General features: G+C 39.0%; 2 protein-coding genes across 11 annotated transcripts in view; both read right to left on the reverse strand.

Annotated features, from left to right (window-relative positions):
- The window catches only part of CDK7 (cyclin dependent kinase 7), a 46,317-nt gene extending 39,480 nt beyond the window's left edge, over nt 1–6,837 (reverse strand). For 2 of the 10 annotated variants that reach the window (XM_073905385.1, XM_025892813.2), the window contains exons 1-3: nt 6,448–6,820; nt 5,823–5,882; nt 278–311 (exon numbers count right to left, since the gene is read on the reverse strand). In XM_073905385.1, the coding sequence (XP_073761486.1) occupies nt 278–311; nt 5,823–5,882; nt 6,448–6,513 (160 nt within the window). In that variant the 5' untranslated portion in view covers nt 6,514–6,820. Of the gene's footprint in view, nt 1–277; nt 312–1,028; nt 1,064–5,822; nt 5,883–6,447 lie in introns of those variants that run through there. The other 8 variants (XM_025892815.2, XM_025892814.2, XM_073905387.1 and 5 more) reach the window with 7 other exon arrangements.
- Nucleotides 6,838–11,405: 4,568 nt separating this feature from the next.
- On the reverse strand, nt 11,406–25,167 carry KGD4 (alpha-ketoglutarate dehydrogenase subunit 4). The gene is made up of 4 exons (XM_025892922.2): nt 24,971–25,167; nt 15,112–15,175; nt 12,929–13,116; nt 11,406–12,398 (listed from the first exon to the last, which is right to left on the reverse strand). Exons 1-4 carry the CDS (start codon nt 25,010–25,012, stop codon nt 12,381–12,383), a joined length of 312 nt encoding a protein of 103 aa, XP_025748707.1. The 5' UTR covers nt 25,013–25,167; the 3' UTR covers nt 11,406–12,380.
- Between the last annotated feature and the right edge of the window lie 537 nt (nt 25,168–25,704).

Genomic DNA, 25,704 nt, shown 5'->3' on the forward strand with positions numbered 1-25,704 from the left:
CAAAGTAATTAGAAGCTTAGAAAAAGAATAACCTTTTGCAACAACTTAAAGAGTAATGAAGACAGCAAAACAAGCCACTAATAACCCTGTTGCCTTACATTTACTCAGATGACTTGGACGACTTACATGACTCCAAATGGTAGATATCACAAATATCCTGTCTATCCTGAGTTTACTCTTCTATCACCCTGCAATAACTCTATCTAGAACCACTTTGCTAACTTCCTTAGTGAGAATAAAAACTTTTCCTGTTCTGTCTGTTACATGGAGTACTCACCATCTTTAGCTTCCGATCTATGTCCAAGTTTAATCTGGTGGGGGGGGGAACCCAAATACATTAAAAATGTTAAATTCTTTATACTTAATTCATAACATATAAACATTTCAGAAACTTAGCCACAGTAAAAACACGTAGCAACGTATATGCAAGAAGGGAGTGGAAATCATGAATTTGAAAGGCAAAATTAACAATATAAGAAAGGATCAAGTACCTATCATTCCTTGCCCCTTAGTTTTTGAATTACATTCAAGTAATGGAATTATGAAAATGTCTCCTTTATCTTTGCAAGATTAAATGTACAAAAGTAACTGAGGGCATACTGACTAATAAACAACAACAAAAAATCACTTCGAGTTAGCCTACTTGGGAGGAAATATGACATATAAACATAAAATAACATGTTTAATATGCCCAATAACATGTTCTTAGGGAACACATTTTCCAAAGAGCAAAATTACAAATTATGATGGACACAAAAAATGGTTAAACTGTTGTTACTGTTAATACACATAACAAAACAAAACAAAAAAAGCACAACAAATTGCATTAATAGGTTCAGGCTTACACCAGTCTCTTAGTCACTGCTTTATATAATGACTACATGTAATAAAAAATACAAGAAAAAAAAATTACTTCTGGAAAAACACAGCTATTCTACCTTTAAAAATATCTCCCAGCTAAATGCAAACTGGTACAGCCACTGTGGAAAACAGTATGGAGATTCTAAAAAAATTAAAAATATAATTACCATATGATCCAGTAATTCCCCTACTGGGTATATAACTAAAGAAAATGAAAACACAAATTCAAAAAGATATATGTACCCTATGTTTATTGTAGCATTATTTACAATAGCCAAACTATGAAAGCAACCCAAATGTCCATCGAGAGATGAATGGATAAAGATGTGTGTATATGTATACACACACACACACACACACACACACACACAATGGAATGTTACTCAGCATACACACAATGGAATATTACTCAGCCACAAAAAAGAACGAAATCTTGCCATTTGTGACATGAATGGATCTAGAGGGTATAACACTAAGTGAAATAAGAGAAAGACAAATACCATATGATTTCATTCATATGTGGAATTTAAGAAACAAAACAAAGAAAAGAGACAAACCAAGAAACAGCAAACTACAGAGAACAGATGGCTATCAGAGGGGAGGTGGGTGGGAGAATGGGGGGAAATAGGTGAAGGAGATTAAGACTACACATCATGACGGACACTGACTAATGTAGAGAATTGCTGATTCACTGTACTGTATACCTGAAACTAATGTAACACTTTATGTTAACTATGCTGGAATTAAAATTAAAAAAATAAGATTCTTGGTAATGATAAAAATAGATTAAAAGATATAAATAAATATATACATATCTCCCAGCGATATACTACAAACACAACTTTTTACTTAAAGGAACTACTATGGCACCAAAAAAAATAAGGCACTCAGCAATAAATCTGACAAAAGATTTGTAAAGCTTTCCAAAACTAAATAAAACAATATGAAAACATGCTTAAAAATGAAACTAAAATAAACAACACATTCATGGATAGCAAGACTCAGTAATCATAAATATGTCAATTTTTTTTAAGTTCAACCAAATCTAAAGCTCAACAGCATTTTTTAAAGAACACTGACAAATCAATTCTAAACTTTATATGGAAAAGTAAGGATCTAAGAACAATTTTAAAAATTTTTACATTTTATAAACACAATAAAAATACATTGTTTTCATGAAGCCATCTACTTCTTCACCCAGATTAAACAACTATCAATATTTTGCCACACTTACTTCATTATTCATCCTCCCTTTCTGCTGGCTAAAATGTTTTATAACAAACCTGAGATTTCATGTCATTTCATCCCTATGTATTTAAGTAAGCATCTCTAAAACATGGGACATTTTCTTACATATTCAAAATGCCATTTTCATACTTAATAATAATGCCATAGCAGTATGTAATACCTAGTTCATGTCAAATTCTCCTGATTGTTTAAAATTTCCCAACTAGCAGATAAAGTAGCCAAGATAATTTTGAAGAAAAACAGGTATGTTTATCTTATCAGATTTCAAGGCTTTTGAAAGACAGTAATAATTAAATACACTATAGTATCTGAGCAGGGATGGGGAAAAAAAAAATCAATCAATGGAAAAAATAGTGTGCCCAGAAATGGATCCAAGTATATACTGGAACTCGGCATTACAACTAATGCAGAACTTTGTGTTACAATTCACCAGGAAAAGGACAGACTATCAATAATGCTGGGACAGCGAGGAAAAAATATTGGATCGCCATATTACACAAAGTAGAAAAATTAATTCCAGATGGAATAAAGACCTAAATGTGAACAGCAATACTTTAAAATTTTTAGAATATAGAATCCTTAATAAACTGGAGGTGGCAAGCAGACAAAAAAGAAAACCATAGAAGAAAAAAATGGATAAACTCAACCAGAACAGAATTATAAATTTCTGTGACCCAGAAGATACCATATATAAACTAAAGTCTAGGCAAAGACTGGGAGAAGATACCTGGAGTACAGATTTCTGACAAAGGATCAATGTCCAGAATATAATAAAGAATTCCACTAATCAACAGGAAGAAAAAAATTTAAGCACCCTAACGGAAAAACTGGTAGGAGAAAGTCTAAAAAGCCAATAAATCTAAGAAAAGATGATCAATCTAACTGGTATTCAGAGAAATAGTAATTGAAACAATCATATACCAATTTTGATCCAGGTAACTGACAAATGTAAAATTTGTATTTGACAATACAAACATGGTAAGAATGTGGAGGGAGGTTAAACTAGTCCAAGCACTTTGAAGAGCAATCTGACAATATATGGTGAGGCTGATGCTGTATATTCCCTAAAACAGGCATGTCTGTAGGGCTGTATAAAGGGAAAACATAAAAAATAACAAAATAGCTTAAGTGTGTGCATCAAGAATTTGGACAGGCAAATTTTAGTGTAGTTATATGATGGAATCTAATCACCAATGATCATATATAAACTACATCTACATGTATCCATGTAGAAGATTTCAGAAATAATGCTGATTCAGAAAAACAAACTGCAAAAGAATATTTACATACGGGGGGGGGTGGGGGTAGGGGTGGGCGGGCGGGCAGGCAGGCAGGCAGCCAGCCAGCCATTGAAAGAAATAACCTAGAAGGCCACCAATAGAGGATTGGTTAAATAAATGGGGAAACCTTAATTGAGTATGATCTTTTTAAAAAGATGAGATAGAGATCAATGATTTTTTTAATAAATTTCAAAAGAAATGAAATTTTACACTTACCTCTAAACATACTTTAAAAGTCTAAGATACAATAGGTGAAAGAATATTGAATATTCATTTTTTGTAAAATTAAACATAAATGTTAGTAAATGAACAAGTGTAATACTTTATAGCAGAAAGACTAGATAATGTCTAAAATGAGGTAAGGGCAAGCACTCAAGAAATAACAATATAAGCACATTATTTAATGAAATACAAGTAAATGCCAGAGGAAAACTACAGGAGTTGTGATTGATCTAAGGAGTGAAAAACAGGGCTAGAGGAACCAAGCAGCTTAAAAAGCCTGGGCCTTTTAACTGATTTTTTAAAGCCACAAAGCAGCATTATTTGAAATAAAAATTAAATGTAAAAGGAAATTCCATCGTGAGTAACCTTCAAGGGGTAAAAGTCTACCAAAGAGAAACAGGAGGGGCACCTGCGTGGCTCAGTGGGTTAAGCGTCTGCCTTGGGCTCAGGTCATGATCTTTGGGTGCTGGGATGGGCCAGAGTAGGGCTTCCTGCTCAGCAGGGAGGCTTCTCCCTCTGCCCCTCCCCCCACTCTCAAATAAACAAATAAAAATCCTAAAAAAAAAAGAGAGAGAAACAGGATGGATTCTAAATCCTAACTTATGTTAAAAAAAGCAAACCCCCCCTCCCAAATAAAACAAATCCCACTAGGACTTTCAAACAACTACATAACTCAGTATGCCAACAATGAAGATTGTATCAGTCAGGTTAATACTTTTTTTTTAGGTTAATACATTTTTAATGAATGTCTACAAATGTACTGGACAGGATCCTAAATATAATTTGAGTGGAAGTAAATAGACAATAAGCTCACAGATAAGAGGATTTCAGATTTTGATAAATGTTATGAAGATAATGGAGAAATATGGCAAGGAACACTAGGGAAGTAGGGAGGCACACCTATTTTAACTAGAGTGACCAGTGAAGGCCTCTATGTAGGGGAGACATTTGAATGAAATCTAAAACTTGCCAAGTTTTAGAGAAAAATATACTAGCCAGAAGGCAGACAAATCCAACGATCCTGGGAATGCACTGAATTTAATGTGTTCAAGGGACAGAAAGGTCAGTGTGACTAGAACATAATGAACCACAGGTAGAATAAAAAAGGTAACTTTAGAAAGGGTCAGAATAGATAAGGACTTTTACACAGGAGTAGCTACAATGCTGGATTATAGAATTTAAGTTGGAAAACAGAGATGAGAGAAATCAGAAAAAGTAAAAAGATAACAGGAATAATTGCGGAGAGGGTGACAGGGAGTGGGTGTAAGTGAATCAGGGGACTAGGCTTCAGAGGAATTTTGAAGGAGAAATAAATTCAAATAGCAACAGGAACAATAAGGAGGTGAGGACACCTGGGTGGCCCAGAGTCCTGGGATCCAGCCCCATGTGGGGCTCCCTGCTTAGCGGTGAGCCTGCTTCTCCCCCTACTTGTGCAGTGCGCTCTCTCTCTGACAAATAAATAAAATAAGGAGGTGGAGGTCACCTACCCCACCATGAGATGTGACAAAAACCTCTCTTTGAGAGCATTACTGATTTCAGTAGCATGGGAAAGAACAAGCAACCTGGCAGCAAAACACCTGGATTTAAATCCTAGTTTTAGTATTAGTATCTGTGTCATTTTGACAAGTTACTCAATCTCTCTTGGTCTCAGGTACCTCAAGTGTAAAATAAGGATACTTCCTACTTCACATGGCTATACTGTAGGGTAAATGAAAAGAATGTACGTGAATGTGCCTGACATGTAGAAAATTAGCTACGTATGACCCAAGTTTCTTGAATGAATGCAAGTAAAAAAGCTACTAAAAAGGCACATCAGTGTTAATGCTCACGAAAGCCTTTCAAGGAAAATCTGTACACAGAAAATACAGATGATACACATGACGGATGCAGGTGCGGCAGAAACCGTGACCTGGGAATATCACGGCACTAAATAGTTCTGAGGACCCAACAGATGGGGACTTGCCTACGTCTGAGTTTATAAAGCAAACATAATATATAGCTTCCTCTTCATTTCAATTCCAATCAATGGGACAACAAAACTAGTTCAACCCGAGTTCCATCCTGAACACAAGCACTAATAAATTCTGTTTTCTCTGAAAACGACATAAATATCTCATTAGCAGAGCACGGTTGAGAGTCGTAAAAAGCCCACGCATCAGCTCATACATACAAACACCTTCAGAGACTCAAGGAAAAATAACAGTAACTCACTTTCTTAATGGCGACAATTTGGTTGGTGTTCTTGTCTCTGGCCTTGTAAACCGTGGCAAACTAGAGAGAAAAACAGAAATAATCTAAGTTTGTGGGAGCTTTTCGTTTGTGATTGCCTTTTTACTTATTTAGTTTGGAAAAGCAAAGAGCCCGGGATTCCTGGATCGGATTCGTGGCGGCGTGGAACGTGGTGAGGCAGGCCACTTCCCGTCCCAGTCTATCCTTCAGAAAGGACAGGGCCTCGAGGCGCCTGAGTGGCTCAGTCGTTAAGCCTCTGCCTTCGGCCCAGGTCATGATCCCAGTCGAGCCCCGCATCGGGCTCCCTGCTCAGCGGGAAGCCTGCTTCTCCCTCTCACACTCCCACTGCTTGTGTTCCCTCTCTCGCTGTGTCTCTCTCTGACAAATAAATAAAATCTTAAAAAAAAAAAAGAAAAAAGACAAGACAGGGCCGCTTAAGGGCTCCCCTCAAAGGTAAACACAAGGGGCAGCAGGTGCGTCTGGACAGCCTCGCCCAAAAAGGAGTAGCCAGGTCAGTCCTCTCAATGGCACCAGAAAATCTGTGAGGGTGTGAGGCGGCTCCGCGTTCTCGGTTCAGAGACCGCCGAATCCCTCCCGAGAGCCTCACCTGTCCCTCCCCGAGGAAGTCCAGTTTTTCATAACGCTTTGCTCGCGACTTCACGTCCACCGCCATCCGTCGCAAGAAACTCGACTCCAACTGAAAGGGGCGAGTTTCCGAGACACCAATAATTTAAAGCTACCTTAAAGCCTCCAACAGCCACTTCCGTTGAGTGGGCGCCGACGCTTTATTAGCTCCGCCCCGACTTCCGGTTTGGACTTGGGCGCTGCTAAATAAGTCCGGCTAGAGCCCGCCCTACGGAAGCTGAGCGAGGCAGGGTTCTTTGGCTTTTCTGCGCGGTCCCCGCCCTGTCACACCGTGGCTTGTTGGGGCCGGAAGCGGAGTGTTTTCGCAGGTGACTCTGTCACCCTGTTACCGTTTTAACTTCGATATTCCCTTCAGTACCGGGGACAGGTCAGCGTTCTGATATGATGTTCTGAGTTCGGGATTTAATGGGTGTGTATGAGTGTGGAAGGCTTGACCTTATCCCTGATCTCGCTTTCTGGTTCTTGCTCAAGGGCGTTCGTCGCCACGGTTGCTATGGACGCTTAGCGTCGCAATCTCTGGTTACTTAGAAGAGAGCCCAGTTCTTAAGGGCTGGTCTAGAGGCTCTCTTAATTCAGTCCTTTGTGAAGTACTCCTGGGGAAACGAAATCAAAGTCAACTGAAGAATTTCGTGCTGTGGAACAGACTTCTGGTCATCAATTTTCTATTCTGTAAAATGGTAATAATAGGCGACATCATAACTGGTTGTGAAGACTAAATGAAACACCCAGAAAGTTTAGACATAGTGAGAGCTCAATTAAGTGTTAATTGTGAGTACTCAACCTTGGTTCTCATAAGTTTTCATGCAAATCAACACGTTAAACACATTAATTCACTTATTCATCGACTGTATATAGAGCGCTTACTATGTGCCAGGCTCTGTTGCAGACTGAGAAATCAGCAGGGAAAAAGACAAAGATCCATGCTTTCCAATGGAAGGAGATAAAATATGTTATGATACATACTGTGAAGTTCTACAGAGATAAAGCAGGGAAAGGGGAGGGCTTGCAGTTTAAAACAGGGTGTTGGAGCCTGGGTCTAGCTACAGCCAGGAAGAGGCGTTGCTGTCGCTGCCTACTAGTCTCCGGCGCCTGACCACTCCCAGGACCCGTGATGCCAAGGCCCCAGCGGGTGACGAGGAAGAGTCCGGGTTGAGGCCCAGCTGAGTCGAGGGCTAGCGCTCTAGTCTCCCAGGTCTGCCCCACCTAAAGAGATGAGTGGTGGATTGGCCCCAAGTAAAAGCACAGTGTATGTATCCAACTTGCCCTTTTCCCTGACTTATACAATGACTTATACCGGATATTTTCCAAGTATGGCAAAGTTGTAAAGGTTACTATAATGAAAGATAAAGATACCAGGAAGAGTAAAGGGATTGCATTTATTTTATTTTTGGATGAAAATATAATACATACTGGTATTAAAACAGTATGTTTGAGAAGCTCACTATAAAAGTTTATTCATGACTGATTGGTTTACATGAACACATTTGAAGTAAATCTCATCTTTAAGACAAAAACTTTGTGAAGACTATGGAAAATGCTGACTGATTTATTGTTATTAAATGTTAATAAAATTTTCAGGAGAATTTTGTTTTAAAAAAAATAAAATAAAAAATAAAACAGGGTGTTAAAAGACATCACTGAGGGGCGCCTGGGTGGCTCAGTCATTAAGCATCTGCCTTCGGCTCAGGTCATGATCCCAGAATCCTGGGATCGAGACCCGCTTCGAGCTTCCTGCTCAGCGGGAAGCCTGCTTCTCCCTCTCCCACTCCCCCTGCTTGTGTTCCTGCTCTCGCTCTGTCAAATAAATAAATAAAATCTTTAAAAAAAAAAAAAAGACGCCACAAAAAAAACACTACAAAAAAAAAAAAAAAAAGCCACTGCAGTTTTCTGCAAAGTGGTATGATCTGGCTTAATGTTTTAGAAAGTTCACTAATGGCTGTCTTGAGAGGCCACAATATAGACTTAGAGAGAAAAAAAAGCAAGGCCAGTGAAAGAATTATTGCAGTTATCCGGATGGCTATGTAAGATTTTATCAATTTGACTTCTAGCCAATAGGATTTGCTGACAGACTGGATATGGGTTGTGGCGGGAAAAAAAAAACTGATTAATTCCAAGGTTTTGAACTGAAGCATTTGATGTTTCTAAGAGTTGAGAATATTCATTTTCAGAGGTATTTAAGAAGGCAGAATAATAAGGTTCATTATTTAGTCACGTTAACAAGAGAGTAAGGGTTCAGTTCTTGCTCTGGATCTAGACTACTTGCGTTTGAATACTGACCTCAAAAGTGTTCAGTCACTAGATTTATTACTTGGGCAAAATATTTAACCTTTTCATTCCTAGTTGCCTCATTTATAATAGGACTACTCATTGGGTTGCTGCAAGGTTTAAATGTTTTACATTTCCAAAACCCTTAGAAAAGTGTCTGACAGTGCTGTTTGTTAGCTATCACATGACTATTGCTGGTCACCTTCCAGCTCTGTCACTTGGGTTTTTATTGAGTTCTGATATGTTCATAGACAAAATTCTCATACATTACACAGAACACCATCTTTACTATTTTTCTCTTATGTCAAGATATACCTAATGATACATGGTATCATAGAACTTAGGTCGAAGCTCCTTCTGAAAATTATCACTTTAACAGTAATCTAACCTCCCTTGTCGTAGAAGTAAGCTTAGTGAGCTAAATGTGATGGTACACTTGTGAGGCTAGAGGTTCCAAAGTGTATCACGGCATATGAATTGATAATAACTGCATTATGCTCAGTTGGTTAGGCGACTGCCTTCGGCTCAGGTCATGATCCTGGAGTCCCGGGATCAAGTCCCGCATCGGGCTCCCTGCTCAGCAGGGGTCTGCCTCTCCGTCTGACCTTCTTCCCTCTCATGCTCTCTCTCTACCATTCTCTCTCTCAATAAATAAATAAAAATCTTTATTAAAAAAAGGCAGTTATTTAGGTAATATTCTGGGTTTGCTGGGTCACTCTATGTATAAAATGCCATTCAGCATCTGTATAGCATTTTCCAGTTTTCAAAGCACTTGCACATATTAGCAATAGCCAGCTTTCAAGGTGGTCCCAATGAATCTTTCCTTCTGGTATCAATGCACATGTGTAGTCTATTCCCACAGTAAAACAAACTGTTCTGTGTGATCTGTAGAATATGGCAGAATTGAGTACGTGTAACTTTTAAGTAGATCATAAAAGGCATTGCTTCTTCCGCTTTGCATGCTTAGATCATTTGCTCTGAGGGAAGTCAGCCATCATGTCAACAATTCAATCACGTAGCCATGTGAAGAGGCCTGTGAGGAGCACCAGGGGCCTCCTGCCAACAGCCAGCATCAACTTGCCAGTCACATAAGCAAGCCACCCTGGAGGTAGATCATATAGCTCCAGTCAAGCCTTCAATAACTGCAGCCTCAGCTGGCATCTGATTACAACCTCCTGAAAGACCGGGAGCAGAACTGCACAGCCGAACTGCTCCAGAATTCCAGACCCAGAGAAACAATGAGCTATTAAGTGATTATTGTTTTTAGCCACATTTTGGGCTTTCAGTCATTAAGTTTTGATTTGTTACAAAGTAATACACAATAGGGACACCTGGGTGGCTCAGTTGGTTAAGCATCTACCTTCGGCTCAGGTCATGATCCCAGGGTCCTGGGATCGAGTCCCGCCATTGGGCTCCCGCTCCGCAGAGAGCCTGCTGCTTCTCCCTCTGACAAATAAATAAAAATTTTAAAAAAAGGGCACCTGGGTGGCTCAGATGGTTAAGTGTCTGACTTCGGCTCAGGTCATGACTTCGGCTCAGGTCATGATCCCAGGGTCCTGGGATCCAGTCCCACGTCGGGCTCCCTGCTCTGTGGGAGCCTGCTTCTCCCTCTGCTCCTCTCTCACTCTCTGTCTCTCATGAATAAATAAATAAAATCTTTAAAAAAAAAATTAAAAAAAAAGTAATACACAATTCACTAATGGATCCTAACATATTGTACAGTATTAGGGAGGAAAACAGAAGCTTGAACAAATTCAGCACTTGGTGGATGATTATATATATATTTAAGTGCTTATCTCCTAAATGAAAATACAGCCTATTTATTTAAAGCTAGGCCAGAATTCCTCCTATACCATCTCTTTGGGAGCTCATCCTACGACACCAATTCCCACTGAACATGCCTTTTTGCCCTACTTATGCTAATTCTGTAAAAGTGGTCATTTTTTTCATTGTGACATTCATGGTAGGAGCTGTAGTAAAGATGGCCTTCAGACGGTTCTAGTATTGGGGCTTCTGACTGCTGGCCCATGGTAACACAGAAGTCACTCTTCATTGCCTGAAACCACTCTGTTTCGGAAAGCAAAAATATTGGCTTTCTTTTACTGAAATGAAAAAATTAGGGAGAAAAAAGAGAATAGTGCTAACTTTTATATTTTCCAATTAAGTTTTAAAAATGATAACAGAAAAATCATGAATCACATTGTTTTTCTGAGTCACCAGAACAGCTTATTGCTAGTACCAAACACCTGTCTCATATTCGACTTGGGCAACATTTATACTAGGCCACAACAGAGAATTTACAAGAGAAGCAGATCAACTATGGAAAAGAAAAAAAAAAAAAAAAAAAAAAAAAAAGCAAAGCTTAGTTCACAGGCAAATGAGCAATACTCAACAACAATTCAACTGTTTTTTTTTAAAGATTTTAAATTTATTTATTTCAGAGAGAGATAGTAAGAGATCAAGAGTGAGCGGGGAGGAGAGGGAGAAGCAGGCTCCCCACTGAGCAGGGAGCCCAACACGGGGCTCGATCCCAGGACCCTGGGATCACGACCCAAACCAAAGGCAGACGCTCGACTGACTGAGCCACCCAGGCGCCCCTCGACTCTAATGCCCATAAGCTACCCTTACTATTAGGGATGACTTCTTTGAAGTATATTCTAGAAATCATTCAAGGTATGGAAGAAAATTTATTTAGCTTTGTGAGGCTTTACTTTCACAATAATACATACCCTTGGCACTGTAAGACCCTATTAAAGTTTCATAAATTGCCTTAGTAAGGTAAATATTTAGGTTGATTTTATGACACTTTCAGACATTAAGTGTGAGAAAGTTAGTGGTTTCCAGAATTTGCACAGATGATGACAATTAAAACAGTAAAATAAAGAATAAGACTTTCTCAACACCCCTAATAACATATTAAGTTGCAATTTCTAATCAAACACCTATTTCTAGGTTATATTCATTTTGATCTCTTATTTTCCATTTTAAATTCTGGTATTTTCTTCTGAATACAGGTTACAAATAATCTTTTGTATTAACTCCCAGTTTTAATACCACAAAGTCACCTGTTTTACCTTGACTATATTTTTATCATTTAGTGTAGGATACACTTTTTAAACTAGTTATACTCCAGTAACTTTGTGAATGAAAAAAAGGGGAAGAAAATTAAGAACAAATAATGGAGTCATTCTTTCACTGACCCTCATCCAATTTCAGGAAAATCACTTCCCAAAAGCAATAATTCTAATAAATCTTTCCATGTCTAAAAAGAAACTGAAACAAAAGGGAAACCATGGGAAACCTGTGACAGTTTACTAGATATTGTGTGCTTTTAGTAGCTCAACACTGGTAATACTTGATAATCAAGAGTAAATTAATAGGCTAACATTTAAAAATGTATACTTTAATAAGCATATAAACAATTAGGTAAGCTTGTGGAGAAGCTGACCAAGATACATATATTAAGAGATACAACTGTCCATCTAAATTTTCTAGATTTCTTTTTTTTTTTTTTGCAGAGTATTTACTCAAGTTATTTACTGTATAATTTCTCATGTGCCATTTTGGAAGTCCTTTATTGTAAAGACTAGTCTTCTGTCTGATGACAAACAGCAGCCACACTGTCAGTGATTATTCTGGACCTCCACGCTGAAAAGGAAAAAACAAAGCAAAAAGATTGGGTGTTAAATTTACAGAAGAAATGTTTTCATGGCCACTATATGAATTTACACTATTTTAAGCAAATGATCTTTAGGTGTTTAAAAAAAAAAAGTTTCGGTTTTTCATTCCTCTTAGGCACTCCTACCAAGGTTATGAACAATTTCTGATCTGGAAAGGACTCAAGGTCCACTCTGATTGGTGGTCCTCAAATTTCATGGTCTCAGCAGCCCTTCACACTGAAAAATTACCAAGGATTCTACCGAGCTTTTTTCATGTGGTTATAGCTATTGCTACTTCCCATATTCTACGTCCACACATATATTCCTTCATGTACTTTTACTGAGGGCTTGTACATGGTTTATTTCTCATATTCCTGGTCTACCCGACTATTTTGGTGTTAGCTACTGACCCATCATGACAAGGTGATGGAAAGAGCAAGTAAATCAGCCTATGAAATTCCAAAAGCCAAAAATGTTCATGTGTTTTGCACAGTACTAAGATAAAGAGCAATGACATACTTGGATAAATTCAATTTCTTCTTGAGATACAAGTTTCCTTCTGTATTTCTGAGGTAATGTTTTTATTATTTCTGCAGTGTCTGGTGGACCCTGATGCACCAGCAAATCTGGGGATTTACTTCCCTTAGAATGCTGTGAAATTGAAGAAGAGTGAGACGGTAGTCCTGCTGATCTCAAAACTTCTGATACTGAAAAAAAAAAGGCAATTAGAGAAATAAATTGTTCAGGTGTCTTAAAATACTATTTTGAGTCTATTATTGAGTAAGCAAGTCATTCTTCAAATGCTAAGCGTAATTCTGAGAGGTATTACTGAGTAACTTAGTTGAGTACCTATATTTAATTTCATAAAGTTCTTTTTAAATAAGGAGGTAGCTGGGGGCGCCTGGGTGGCTCAGTCGGTTGGGCGACTGCCTTCGGCTCAGGTCATGATCCTAGAGCCCCGGATTGAGTCCCGCATCAGGCTCCCTGCTTAGCAGGGAGCCTGCTTCTCCCTCTAACCCTCCCCCCTCTCATGTACTCTCTCTCTCATTCTCACTCTCTCAAAATAAATAAATCTTTAAAAAAAATAAATACATAAATACATAAATACATAAATAAATAAGGAGGTAGCTGGGGCGCCTGGATGGCTCAGTCAGTTGAGCGTGTCTTTGCCTCAGGTCATGATCCCAGCGTCCTGGGATGGAGTCCCGCATTGGGCTCCCTGCTCAGCAGGAAGCCTGCTTCTGCCTCTCCTCCCCGCTTGTGCTCTCTCTCTCTTTGTCTCTCTCAAATAAATAACTGAAATATTAAAAAAAAAAAAAGGAGGTAGCTTTAAGTGGATGAATTACTCAATCAAACAAGTCTGTAAAATAATAAAATTTCTAGGTAGTGGAGTTCAACCCATACAGATAATCTACCTGACTTAAGTTTTGTGTCGCATTTACAGTTAGAAATATCCCTATAAGGGGCACCTGGCTGGCTCAGTCAGTTAAGCGATTGCCTTTGGCTCAGGTCATGATCCCAAGGTCCTGGGATGAAGCCCTGAATTGGGCACCCTTGCTCAGCACGAAGCATGCTTCTCCCTCTCTCCCGCTCCCTGTTTGTGCTCTCTCTGTCAAATAAATAAATAAAATCTTAAAAAAAAAAGGATATATATATATATATATCCCTATAAAATTTGATAAACTACTCCCTGAATTAAAGATCAAATATAGGCGCCTGGGTGGCTCAGATGGTTAAGCGTCTGCCTTCGGCTCAGGTCATGATCCCAGGGTCCTGGGATCGAGCCCCACATCGGGTTCCTGGCTCAGCAGGCAGCCTGCTTCTCCCTCTCCTTCTGCCTCTCTCCCTGCTCATGCTTTCTCTTCTCTATCTCTGTGTCTCAAATAAATCTTTAAAAAAAAAAGATCAAATATAATAAAGACAGGGACAATCATAATGATCACTGAGTAATGTATAGAATCACTATATTGGACACTGTAAGTTAACTATACTGGAATTAAAAAAAACAGGGACAAAGGATCGGGTAAAAAGGAGGGGCAAAAGGAAAACAGGACTTGTTCAGAATCTTCAGTTACTTTATAGGAAATAATTGCTCAGGGCTAAGGCAGTCTTTACCTATTGAGTGAATGAATAAATGAGTGAAAGAAAAGAAGGTCAGCTGGGAGAAAAATATAGGAATGGCTACTGTTCCTCACAATCTCTCCAATGTAAGCATTGGACAGAAGAAAGGAAAGAACAAAAATTTCCCTATATAAAATCGTTTTCATTAAAACGATAACTGTTGAGTCACTACCTTTTTAAATGGAGGTAATAAGTTAATTTCTACTTGCACGAAACCTAGCAGACCATTGTGATCTAAGCTACAATGGTCTCGCTGATTTTAAAATGAGAAATAATACCTATAATAGAATATTCACATACAAATATGCCTGTACATATATTTTTTTAAAAATCTGAAGTACAGGGGTGCCTGGGTGGCTCAGTTGTTAAGCGTCTGCCTTCAGCTCAGGTCATGAGCCCCGTGTCCTGGGATCAAGCCCAGCATCGGGCTCCCTGCTCGGCGGGAAGCCTGCTTCTCCCTCTCCCTCTCCCCCTGCTTGTGTTCCCTCTCTCGTTGTGTCTCTCTCTGTAAATAAATAAATAAAATCTTTAAAATAAATAAATAAATAAAAATAAAAATAAAAATCTGAAGTACAACTTACCGTTAGGTTTAGGATTGTCTCTTCTGTCAGGGAACCTTATTAATGGAGTATGTGGCTTGACTACCTAAAAGAAAAATAAAATACATGGGGAAAAAAAGATGAAGCACTAAAATAAACTCATTAACTATAAAAGAAACAACCTACTGGGCTTCATAGATACTTTTGTTAAAATAAACTAACTTAGTATTTGACAGCAACTTTAAATCTTCCTATTTTACTCTTCCCCAACCAGGAAAGCTGGTCTATGAACTATTAATTTGTTTATCTTATCTGTTCTTCATAGTAACTTTGGACTTTGCACATTATAAGACATTTTACTATACTACCAACTGACCTCAGAAACAACCCTATGAAAAAGATGACACAGATTTTATGTTGCATGATATATACTGCCCTGCTGCCTGGTAAGAATTCAAAGTTTCTTGACTTGTATTATTGTTTTCCTACTATGTCAATATCTAGCAGTGTAAAACTGCGTAAGAAGCATACTGAAAATTAGGTCATTAAGAAAATACTTTTCGAGGCTCAGTTGGTTAACTGTCTGCCTTCAGCTGAGGTCATGGTCCCAGGGTGAGAGACTGAGTTCCCCATCAGCGGGGAGCCTGCTTCTCCCTATGCCCCCCGCTCCCTCTGCTTGTGTGGGCTCTCTCTGACAAATTTTTAAAGGAAAATACTTTTTCTGACTACAAAAGTAACACATGTTCTGTGTAAAAAATTTGGGAGAAATGGAAAAAAGCACAAATAAGAAAATAACTATCTATAATCCTCAAACCCCCATAAAACAGACTTAAACACTTGTTAGCACATTTGGTCTGAGGGCTATACCCACAGAAATATATATTTTTAGAATATTGTTTTTATAACAGGTATTTGCAGAGTATTAATGTTTTATCCCTAAAATTCCAGATAATGCTATAGAGGAACTTAAATGGACCTTTCAATATGAAATTATCTGAATACACAATGCTAAGACTCTAATGAACAGTAGTATTTGCATCTAATCTCTAAGTTGCTCTGTAACTAATGATATTGAGATGTGCGTTTATCTGCAAAATATCTGTATATATGTACTATATATTATATATTTTATATGACTACAGAAGTAAATAGGCTTGTTGGGACTCGTCTGAAACCACCACCATAATTGTGCTGCTGTGAGAAAATGCTGGAATATAGTTGTCTCCCTCAGCATAAGGGCACACAGAAGTCTTTCATGGTAAAAAACAAAACTCTAGGGCGCCTGGGTGGCTCAGTCGGCCTTAGGCTCAGGTCATGATCTCAGGGTCCTGCGATCAAGTCCCGCATTGGGCTCCCTGCTGGGCGAGCCTGCCTCTCCCTCTGCCTGCCACTCCCTCTGCTTGTGTGCTCTCTGTCCTCATGAATAAATAAATAAAAAATCTTAAAAAAAAAACCAACAAAACTCTAATGTAACATTGTGTATCAACTATACTTAAATAAAAATTTTTAAAAAACGAATTCTCCCTCTAGTGACTCTTTTCCCTTTTCATAGCCAAGCTTCTTGAAAGAACGTTCTTCTAGCCATCCACTCTCAATACCCCGTTTGAAAGTTTTTAAAATGTTCAACAGCTTTCAAGATAAACTTTAAACTCCACATTCGTCCTTCACAAGGCCCATTCTGATCTGGCATTTCCTTACCTCTCAAGCCTCATTCCCCATCACTGTCTTATAGACCTTTTATTCCAGGTATTCTTTTTTTTTTTTTTCATTTTTTTATTCCAGGTATTCTGAAGTACTTTTCTGTTCCCTATTCATCATGCCATTCAATCTACAGCTTGTGTTCTCTGCCAGGAAATCTATCCTCAGTCCCGCCCCACTTCCATGCCTCATGCTTTCATCTGGTTTTGTTTTGTTTTTAAGATTTTATTTATTTGAGAGAGAGCAAAGGGGGGCAAGAGAGAGAGCACGAACAAGGAAAGGGGCAGAGGGAGAAGCAGACTCCTCGCTGAGCAGGACACCCGAAGCAGGGCTCGATCCAAAGACCCTGGTATCATGACCTGAGCTGAAGGCAGACACCTAACAAACTGAGCCACCCAGGTGCCCCTCATCTGTTTGTCTTTTAAAACAATCAAGTATCACTCCCCTCTAAAAAGCTTTCCTGATTTCAAAGTGGGATTTTAAAACTCCTCCTTTGTGTTTCCACGGCATCCTGAACATGTTAAGAATATTACGCAGAGGACAGATCAATGAGCCAATGATTACAGGACAGCTAAGCTCCTGAAAAGGCAGAGTCAGAGAAATTAGCATTTCTGCAGTAGTGCCTGGTACATAGTAAATGCTGAGGAAACATTTGCAAAGTGAGTGAATAGAGACCATTTGTAAGTTAGGACTATGTATATATACACACACTTACACAACTGTACGTACACAGAATCCATTCAGCATTACTTTTGCATACTTAAAAATATGATGTAATATGCCCTTATAGATTAAATTTCAGTTTCGTGTCCACCCCCTTTTAAAAGATTTTATTTATTTATTTGAGAGAAGGAGAGAGAGAGAGAGAGAGAGAGAGAATGAGCAGGGGGAGGGGCAGAGGGAAACAGACAAGCAGACTCCCTGCTGAACAGGGAGCCCAATGCAGGGCTTGATCCAGGACCCTGAGATCATGACCTGAGCTAAAATCAGATGCTTAACTGACTGAGCCACCCAGGTGACCCTGGTATCCCCTTAAAAGAAATTTTTCTAAATACATGAGTAGAGAAAGTACTATAATTAACCCTAATAAACAAAAAATAAAATAAATCCTGACAAACACATTATACAATTTCAACAGTAATATAATCTTATTTCATCACCCGTTCCCCCATTAAACAAATCTCAACCATCTCCTCTTACCTGTTAATACCTTCCATATGTATCACTAACAGAAAATGGATTTTTGTGAAATCACAACCCCAATACGTTTTACCACAAGTTAAAATTCTTTAATATCATCTAATACTTAGCTTATGCTCAAATTTTCCTCACTCAAAATTTGATTTTTAAACTCTAAATGTAAACACGAAGCAACTCTAACTGTCTATTAGTTGGGTAACATAACTAAGAGAATAAAAAAGCTAATCCAAATAACTTTCATAGTGCTTAGACTATACTTCAGTCTAAAGGCAATGGTAATAATAATAAATACAAAGAAATTTTGAACTTCTTAGTTTGGTGTTGGTTAGTTGTATAAATACAGCAATTCTGAAACCATTTTCTATCTACTGTAGGACTGAGCCAATGAGTACCTACGTTTATACTGATGTTTGGGGGAGCCAGGGATTTGCCTGTGGGAGAAAGAAAATACAAGTGTGGGACTTTGGGGGAAGAGAAGGAAGAATGCTGGGGTGTACAGATTGGAATCTAAGGGGTCAGTATAAATTCATGATAAATGCCTTGAGTTTATTCAGCCTGTCTCATTAATGGATATTTGGGTTGTTTCCAGTCCTTATTACAAATAATGCATACAGTAAATATCCTCATACTATTCTTATCTGTGCCAGTATATCTGTGGGATAGATTCCTAGGAAAGAGATTGCTGGGTCAAAAGATAAAAATCTAATTTTGCGAGATACTGCTAGATTTTCTTTCACAGAGGTTCTACTGTTTTACATTCCCATATTGGTTCCTAGAGCGACCAGTAAGTGCCTGCGTACACACAGCCTTCCCAACAGACTTATGTTATCTAACTTGCACATTTTTAATAAACTCTAAGTGAGGAAAAATGTTATCTCCATGTAGTTGTAATTTTGACTTATTGTGAGGCTGTCCAGTTTTTCATATGGTTAAGAGCCATTTTCATTTCTTCACCTGTGAAGAGTATGTTCACAGCTCTTGCCTATTTTTCTGTGCTTACAAATTCTTTATATAGTATGGTTATTAACCCTTTTTCTGTTGCAAATTTTTTACCTAGTCTTTTTTTGTCGAATGCTTTTTAATTTTTTGAATGAGTAAAGGTGTTTTTTTTCTTTCTAGTACAGCCCAAATTGTCAGTTTTTTCCCCTTACTGTATCTTGATTTTAAAGCATAGCTGGGAAAGTTTTCACTGTTCCCAGGTTATAAAGTCTTGTTTTCATTTGGTATTGCATGGTTTTGTTTCTTTTAATTTTCAATTTTGAAATAATTATGGAGTCATAGGAAGTTGCAAAAAATGTACAGGGAAATTCCAGGTACCTTCATTCAGTTTCCTACTACAGTAATATCTTACATAACTACAGCACAGTAACAAAACCAGGAAACTGACATTGGTACAGTCCATATAGCTTATTTAGATTTTATCAGTTTTATATGCACTCATTTGTGCATGTATAATTCTTTGCAATTTTGGCTTCATTTTTTACATTAAAATATCAGATCCATATGCAATTTATCACTTCCTCCCCAACAAACCCCTGACAACCACTGATCTTTTTACTGTCTCCATAGTTTTGTCTTTTCCAGAATGTCACGTATTTGGCATCATTCAGTAAGTAGTCTTTTCAGTTTGGTTTCTTTCACTTAGTAACATGCATGTAAGTTTCCTCCATGTCTTTTCATGGCTTGATAGCAAATTTCTTTTTAGTGTTGGATAATAGTCCATTGTCTGGATGTACCACAGTTTATGTTATCTATTTACCTACTACTAAAAGATATCTTGGTTGCTTCCAAATTTTTACAATTATGAATAAAGCTGCTATAAATATCCATGTGCAGGTTTCTATGTAGATGTAAGTTTTCAACTCATTGGGTAAACAGCAAAGTGCAATTGTTTGATCATAAAGTATACCAAGTTTTTAAAGAAACTGCCAAACTGCCTTCCAGTTTGGAAGGCTGTACCATATTGCATTCTCACCAGGAGTGAATGAGAGTGCCTAATGCTCCACATCTTTGCCAGAATTTGGTGGTATCAATGTTCTTCTGGATTTTGGCCACTCTAATAGGTATGAAGTGATATTTCATTGTTGTCTTAATTTGCAAATCCATGATGACATATGATGGTGAGCATCTTTTCATATGCCTGTGTGTGATCTGTCTTCCTTGATGAGGAGTCTATTCAGGTCTTCTAGGCATTTTGTTGTTGTTGTTGTCTTTAAGTAGGCTCCACAGCCCAGCGTAGGACTCAAACTCAAACTCAGGACCCTATCAAGACCTGAGCTGAGATCAAGAGCCAGACACTTAACGGAATGAGGCACCCAGGCACCCTGCCCATTTTTAAATCAGGTTGTTTTCTTATTAAGTTTTAAGAGTTCTTTGTATAATTTGGATAATGGTCCTTTATTAAATGTTTTTCGCATATATTTTCTCCCAGTCTGTGGCTTGCCATCTTTAACTGTCTTTTGCAGACAAGAAGATTTTAACTTGAATAACATCCAGCTTATCAATTATTTCTTTCACATATCATGTCTTTGGTGTTGTATCTAAAAAGTCACAGCCAGGGACGCCTGGGTGGCTCAGTTGGTTGGGCGTCTCCCTTCAGCTCAGGTCAGGATCCCAAGGTCCTGGGATCCAGTCCCGAATTGGGCTCCCTGCTCAGTGGGGAACCTGCTTCTCCCTCTGCCTCTGCCCCTCCCCCTGCTTGTGCTCATCCATGCTTGGGCACGTGTGCTCGCACTCTCTGTCAAAATAAATAAATAAAATCTTTGCGGGGGGGGGGGATAAATAAATAAATAATAAAAAGTCACAGCCAAACCCAATATCATATACATTTTTTCTTATGTTATTTTCTAGTTTTCTAGTTTTGCCTTTTACATACAATTCTATGATCCATTTTGAGACAATTTTGTGGAGGGTATAAGGTCTATGTCTAGATTCATTTTTTTCCAAGTGGATATCCAGTTGTTCCACAACATTTATTGAAGACTATCTTGGGTGCCTGGGCGGCTCAGTTGGTTAAGCGACTGCCTTTGGCTCAGGTCATGATCCTGGAGTCCCGGGATCGAGTCCCACATCGGGCTCCCTGCTCAGCAGGGAGTCTGCTTCTCCTTCTGACCCTCTTCCCTCTCGTGCTCTCCATCTCTCATTCTCTCTCTCTCAAATAAATAAATAAAATCTTAAAAAAAAATAACTATCTTTTCTCCATCTATTGTGTTTGCTCCTTTGTCACAGTTCAGTTAAATAGCTTTTAATTTTTAATTTTCCCTTTCTAAGTCTTAGTTTTAGCTATGCCTCATATATAGCATAGCATTGGATAGGCATTTGTCAGCCAATTTGAGAATAATTTTCTAAAGGGGATTTAGACCATTTACATGTACAGATATAATTCACAAGTTTGGTATATTTTGTCACATCATTTTATGATTATTTAACAATAAATTCCTTTGTCATATTACCTTTTTCTTTGCTTTCATTTGTGTGATTTTTTTTTAATTTGGAAAGATTTGTAAATTGTACTTCTGTGTATTTATATTTACATTACTACCTTTACATAATTCCCTTAATGGATAATTTCTGAGATACTACCCATTGGTTTATTATTATGAGAAAGAATGAAAGCAGATGATCAGGATCTCTTCTCTGCTTTCTTTCCCATCTTTTACTACCAGTTAATAACCAGGGGCAGTAGCAAGTGTATTCTACCTTTTGTATATTCTTCCCCCTTATTCCTCCATTTTAAAAGTTGAATTAGAGCTATACTGTCAAACAATAGTATTACCAACAAGTCTTTCACCCATATCTCCATTATTTAGTCTTAGTTCTTAGAGCCACATACATTCAACATTCATATCCGTTTCCTATGTTTAAACAACTCCAAGTACAACTAAATATTCCTTAATTGTCTTTCATTCTCTGGGAGATCTAGTAGGAAGGGCTCTAGGGAACAATATTCCCTGAGTTATTGAAGATGTAGAAGGATTTGTGGCCTTTACAACTTGAAGGTCAATGTCGCTAGATATATCTCTGGTTCACATTTTCCATCTTTAACTACCTTAAATATGTTATCCACATGTCCTCCTTTATGAACTATTATTGTTGAAAACTTTAACTTTTGCCCTCTGTTAAGTGCTTGGTCTTGTAGCCTGGATCACCCAAATTTTTTCTTTTTCTCCTTTAAAAATCTAAAGATTCTAGGGGCTCCTGGGTGGCTTAGTCAGTTGGGCATCCGACTCTTGGTTTCGGCTCAAGTCGTGACCTCAGGGTCCTGGGATCCAGCCCTGTGTGCATCAGGCTCTCCGCTCGGTGGTGAGTCTGCTTGTCTCCCACTCTCTCTTGCCCCCTCCTCCCCATGTGAGCACTTGCACGTACGCATGCTCTCTCTCTCTCTCAAATAAATAAATAAATCTTAAAAAAATTTTTTTCAAGATTCTCCTAGAATATACCCATTAGTCGGGCGCCTGGGTCGCTCAGCCGGTTAAGCGGCTGCCTTCGGCTCAGGTCATGATCCCAGGGTCCTGGGATCGAGTCCCGCATTGGGCTCCCTGCTCAGCAGGGAGCCTGCTTCTCCCTCTCCCTCTGTCTGCCTCTTTGCCTACTTGTTCTCTCTCTCTCTCTGTCAAACAAATAAAATCTTTAAAAAAAAAAAAAGAATATACCCATTAGTCAAACACAGTTGGTTAATTCTCTCAAGCCTAAGGTAGAGGTTTAAGTCTTTTACATCAGGTAAGTTTTATTAACTTACAGGTTTTGAGACTTGTTTTATTTGCTTTTACTTTTTCAGACTACTTATTATACAAAAGTTGCAGCTTCCTGTTTTTATCTACTTCTATGACTTTCTCTGAATCCTTTTCCTTCATTATTCTGTGATTTTTTTCATTTTCCTCTTTTCATGCACTATTCCTTTAAGAAAACTTCTGAGTTGCCTATTTACCTTTATATTCCTTCTACTTTAGTATTTACTTCTGAAAAGTTCTAATTCACTGAGTTCAGAGCTTTATTGTCCCTAAAGTAACCTAAAATCTAACCGCAACTACAACCTTTTAACGTATAGAACTCTTCTCTGTTACTTCCCACTGTAAGCTTCACCAAACCCTTCATTTCTTTGATTGTTCCTTTTTCCAGTCAACTGGTTCCACCCTAATTTTATCTCGTTTCTTATCTAGCCCAGAACACAGGGACCATTCAATATTCTATAACCAGCACTCTCAACCTCCTCCCCGGAAGTGTATCTTCACTCCACGGGTAAATCTCAAACCTTCTTCCCATGTCTCATGTCTCATGTCTCATGCAGTCAAAATGATTTTGTAAATAATAAATTATCATTTTTCTGCTTACATCAGCCCAAATATATCAAATATATATGCTTGGCATTCAGATATTTTTATGTCTTTTTGTAGATAAATGTATGTTATTTCTCTTGGGTATAAACCTATGAGTAAAATTGTTAGGTCACAGGGTACGAATGTTTAACTACCAGACACTGACAAAACAGACTTTAAAAAGTGGCTATACGAATTATACTGGGTTTTAGGTGCTTCACATTGTCATCTCTCTGTATTGCCAGTTTTTAAAAAAATTTTTTAAAGATTTTAAAAAAAATTTGTTTATTTGAGAGAGACAGCGATAGAGGGAACACAAGCAGGGGGAGTGGGAGAGGGAGAAGCAGGCTCCCCGTGGAGCAGGGAGCCTGATGTGGGGCTCGATCCCAGGACCCTGGGATCATGACCTGAGCCGAAGGCAGAGGCTTAACAACTGAGCCACCCAGATGCCCCACCAGTTTTTAAAAATTCTAGTAACTTTGGTAGATGCAGTAGTACTTCCTGGCTTTAATTTGTATTGTCCGGCAAGTATTTCACAGGCTTATTGCTCATTTGTGTATCTTCTTTTGTGCAGTTTCAACTTTTTAGCCCGTTTTAAATTGAGCTATATATTATGGATATGTATGGTTATGCATTATGGATACCAGTCCTTTGTTAGAGGTTCTCCTTGTCCTCACAGAATCTTTAATTAGTTAATGCTCAGTATCTACCCACTGAATGAGTGAGGATCATTCCTTGCAATGAGACCGAAGGCTGGGTCTATCTTTCAAACTGAAACAACTTTAAGAAGTCTTTTTAAGAGGTGTATTTGTGCAAAGGTAATAAATGCACTTCTCATATCAAAGTTAAAAATCATACAGTAATATACTTTGAGAGTATATTTTACACAGATTGTGTAAAACAACCACAAATGTGGAGGTTGTGTCCCTTTATATACCAACTTTACCTCTCCTATTTAATTTAATCACAGATGGAGAAGCAAACATAAAAGCTATCAGGAGTTAGTAACTGATGTTTGGATTAACAAAGTTCCTCTAGCTACCAATCTAAACTCAAGGGGAAAAAAGCTTGGGAAACCAACAACATCTGTAATGTAAAGCATTATAGATAAACTTAAATAATATCTTTTTCCCCCTCCAACTCCCTCCATCCAGCCAGTAACTAGACGCCTGGACTGGTGGGGGAGAACAGGCCCGGGGTAAGGACGCAGCTCGCAGGGCCAGTTCTCCGGCCATTCCCGAGACCTTGAAGGGACACTGGGTCAGATACAAGGTTCGCTTCCTTCCACTTGCCGTTACCGCCGTCCTTACGATTGGCTGATCCGGGACATCACAGACAATGCTAAACGTCGATTGGCCAGACTATTGCCAGGGCAGCCTAGCCCGCCGACTGCTAAGAGGGCTACGGAGGTCCTGGCGGAGTACAGTCCGGGAGCCGCGTAGCTGCTCTGTGCCTACACTGCAGTCCTGCAGCCTGGCTGGAACCCTCAGCTACAGTCCCGGCTCACTGCCCGACCCAATGGGCTCAAGGTCCAATTCTCACACATGCCCCCGGGCCGCGTCGCTGGCGCTACCCGAGGCCGCGGTGACCGCGCAGCCTCCGCCACCGCCCTGTCTCCCCAGCGCCTTTGCTATAATCAGCAGTATCCCTACCGCCCACGGTGCGAAAAAGCGACCGAATTTCCTTACCTGAACGACCCTGCTGGCAGACGCCATCTTACTGCCCATCATGACCCCAGGATGTGGCAGCAGTTTCCGGGGCGCTCGCTAGGCGCAGAGATAACAGGAATCCTGGGCAGCTGGGGGCGGGCCCTGCCTGTGGCGTCACCGAGGAGGGACGAGCGGGCATTCCCGGATCCTCCTCCACTACGGAGCTAACCCACCCTCTGTACCTGGCCCCGCCCCACCCCGCCCCACTTCCCGCCTAGGAGCTGCCTCACGTGCTCCCCATTGTTCAGTTTTGCAGGCGAAGGTTTGTGGTGTTGGGTTTGTTCTACACATCAGCCTACGAGTAAACTAGGGCCATTTCCTCTCCAGATAGCCAGTTTCTAATTTAAGTAGAGAACAAAATTTAATCTGAAACCAAATAATTAATACAAAGTCATGTGGCTTCCTAAAACGAACTATCTCGTTAAAACTTGGGAGGTAGTGGCAGGCTCAGGGAGTGGTCAATTCCAGGTCTACACTAGGCTACTTATTATTCCCTCACTTACTGGCATTACTTGATAGGGTCTACCATTAATCCTGATATTAAACTGTCTGCTTCAAGTATGAGAGAACTCAAAAGTGTCTTTCTTTTTGAAGCATAATGCTTCCATATCATTCCCCAAAAATTATATTAAATTTTGTGGCAAATATTAGTTTATGTTGTTATAAATTTTAAATACACGATATGTTGCAGCCACTTAACATAATTCTGTAGG

This window comes from Callorhinus ursinus, unplaced genomic scaffold (assembly GCF_003265705.2).
Source record: "Callorhinus ursinus isolate GAN/ISIS: 27379988/994484 unplaced genomic scaffold, GSC_fseal_2.0 scaffold23, whole genome shotgun sequence".
NCBI classification, from domain to species: Eukaryota; Metazoa; Chordata; class Mammalia; order Carnivora; family Otariidae; genus Callorhinus; species Callorhinus ursinus.

Bases quoted from the DNA above. Each gene is read 5' to 3' on its own strand.
- KGD4 (XM_025892922.2), bottom strand. From the start codon at position 25,012: ATGATGGGCAGTAAGATGGCGTCTGCCAGCAGGGTCGTTCAG. The intron at 15,176-24,970 runs GTAAGGAAATTC...TTTTTCTTTTAG, and splicing joins CTGCCAGCAGGGTCGTTCAG to GTAGTCAAGCCACATACTCC. The intron at 13,117-15,111 runs GTAAGTTGTACT...TTTTTTTTTCAG, and splicing joins AGACAATCCTAAACCTAACG to TATCAGAAGTTTTGAGATCA.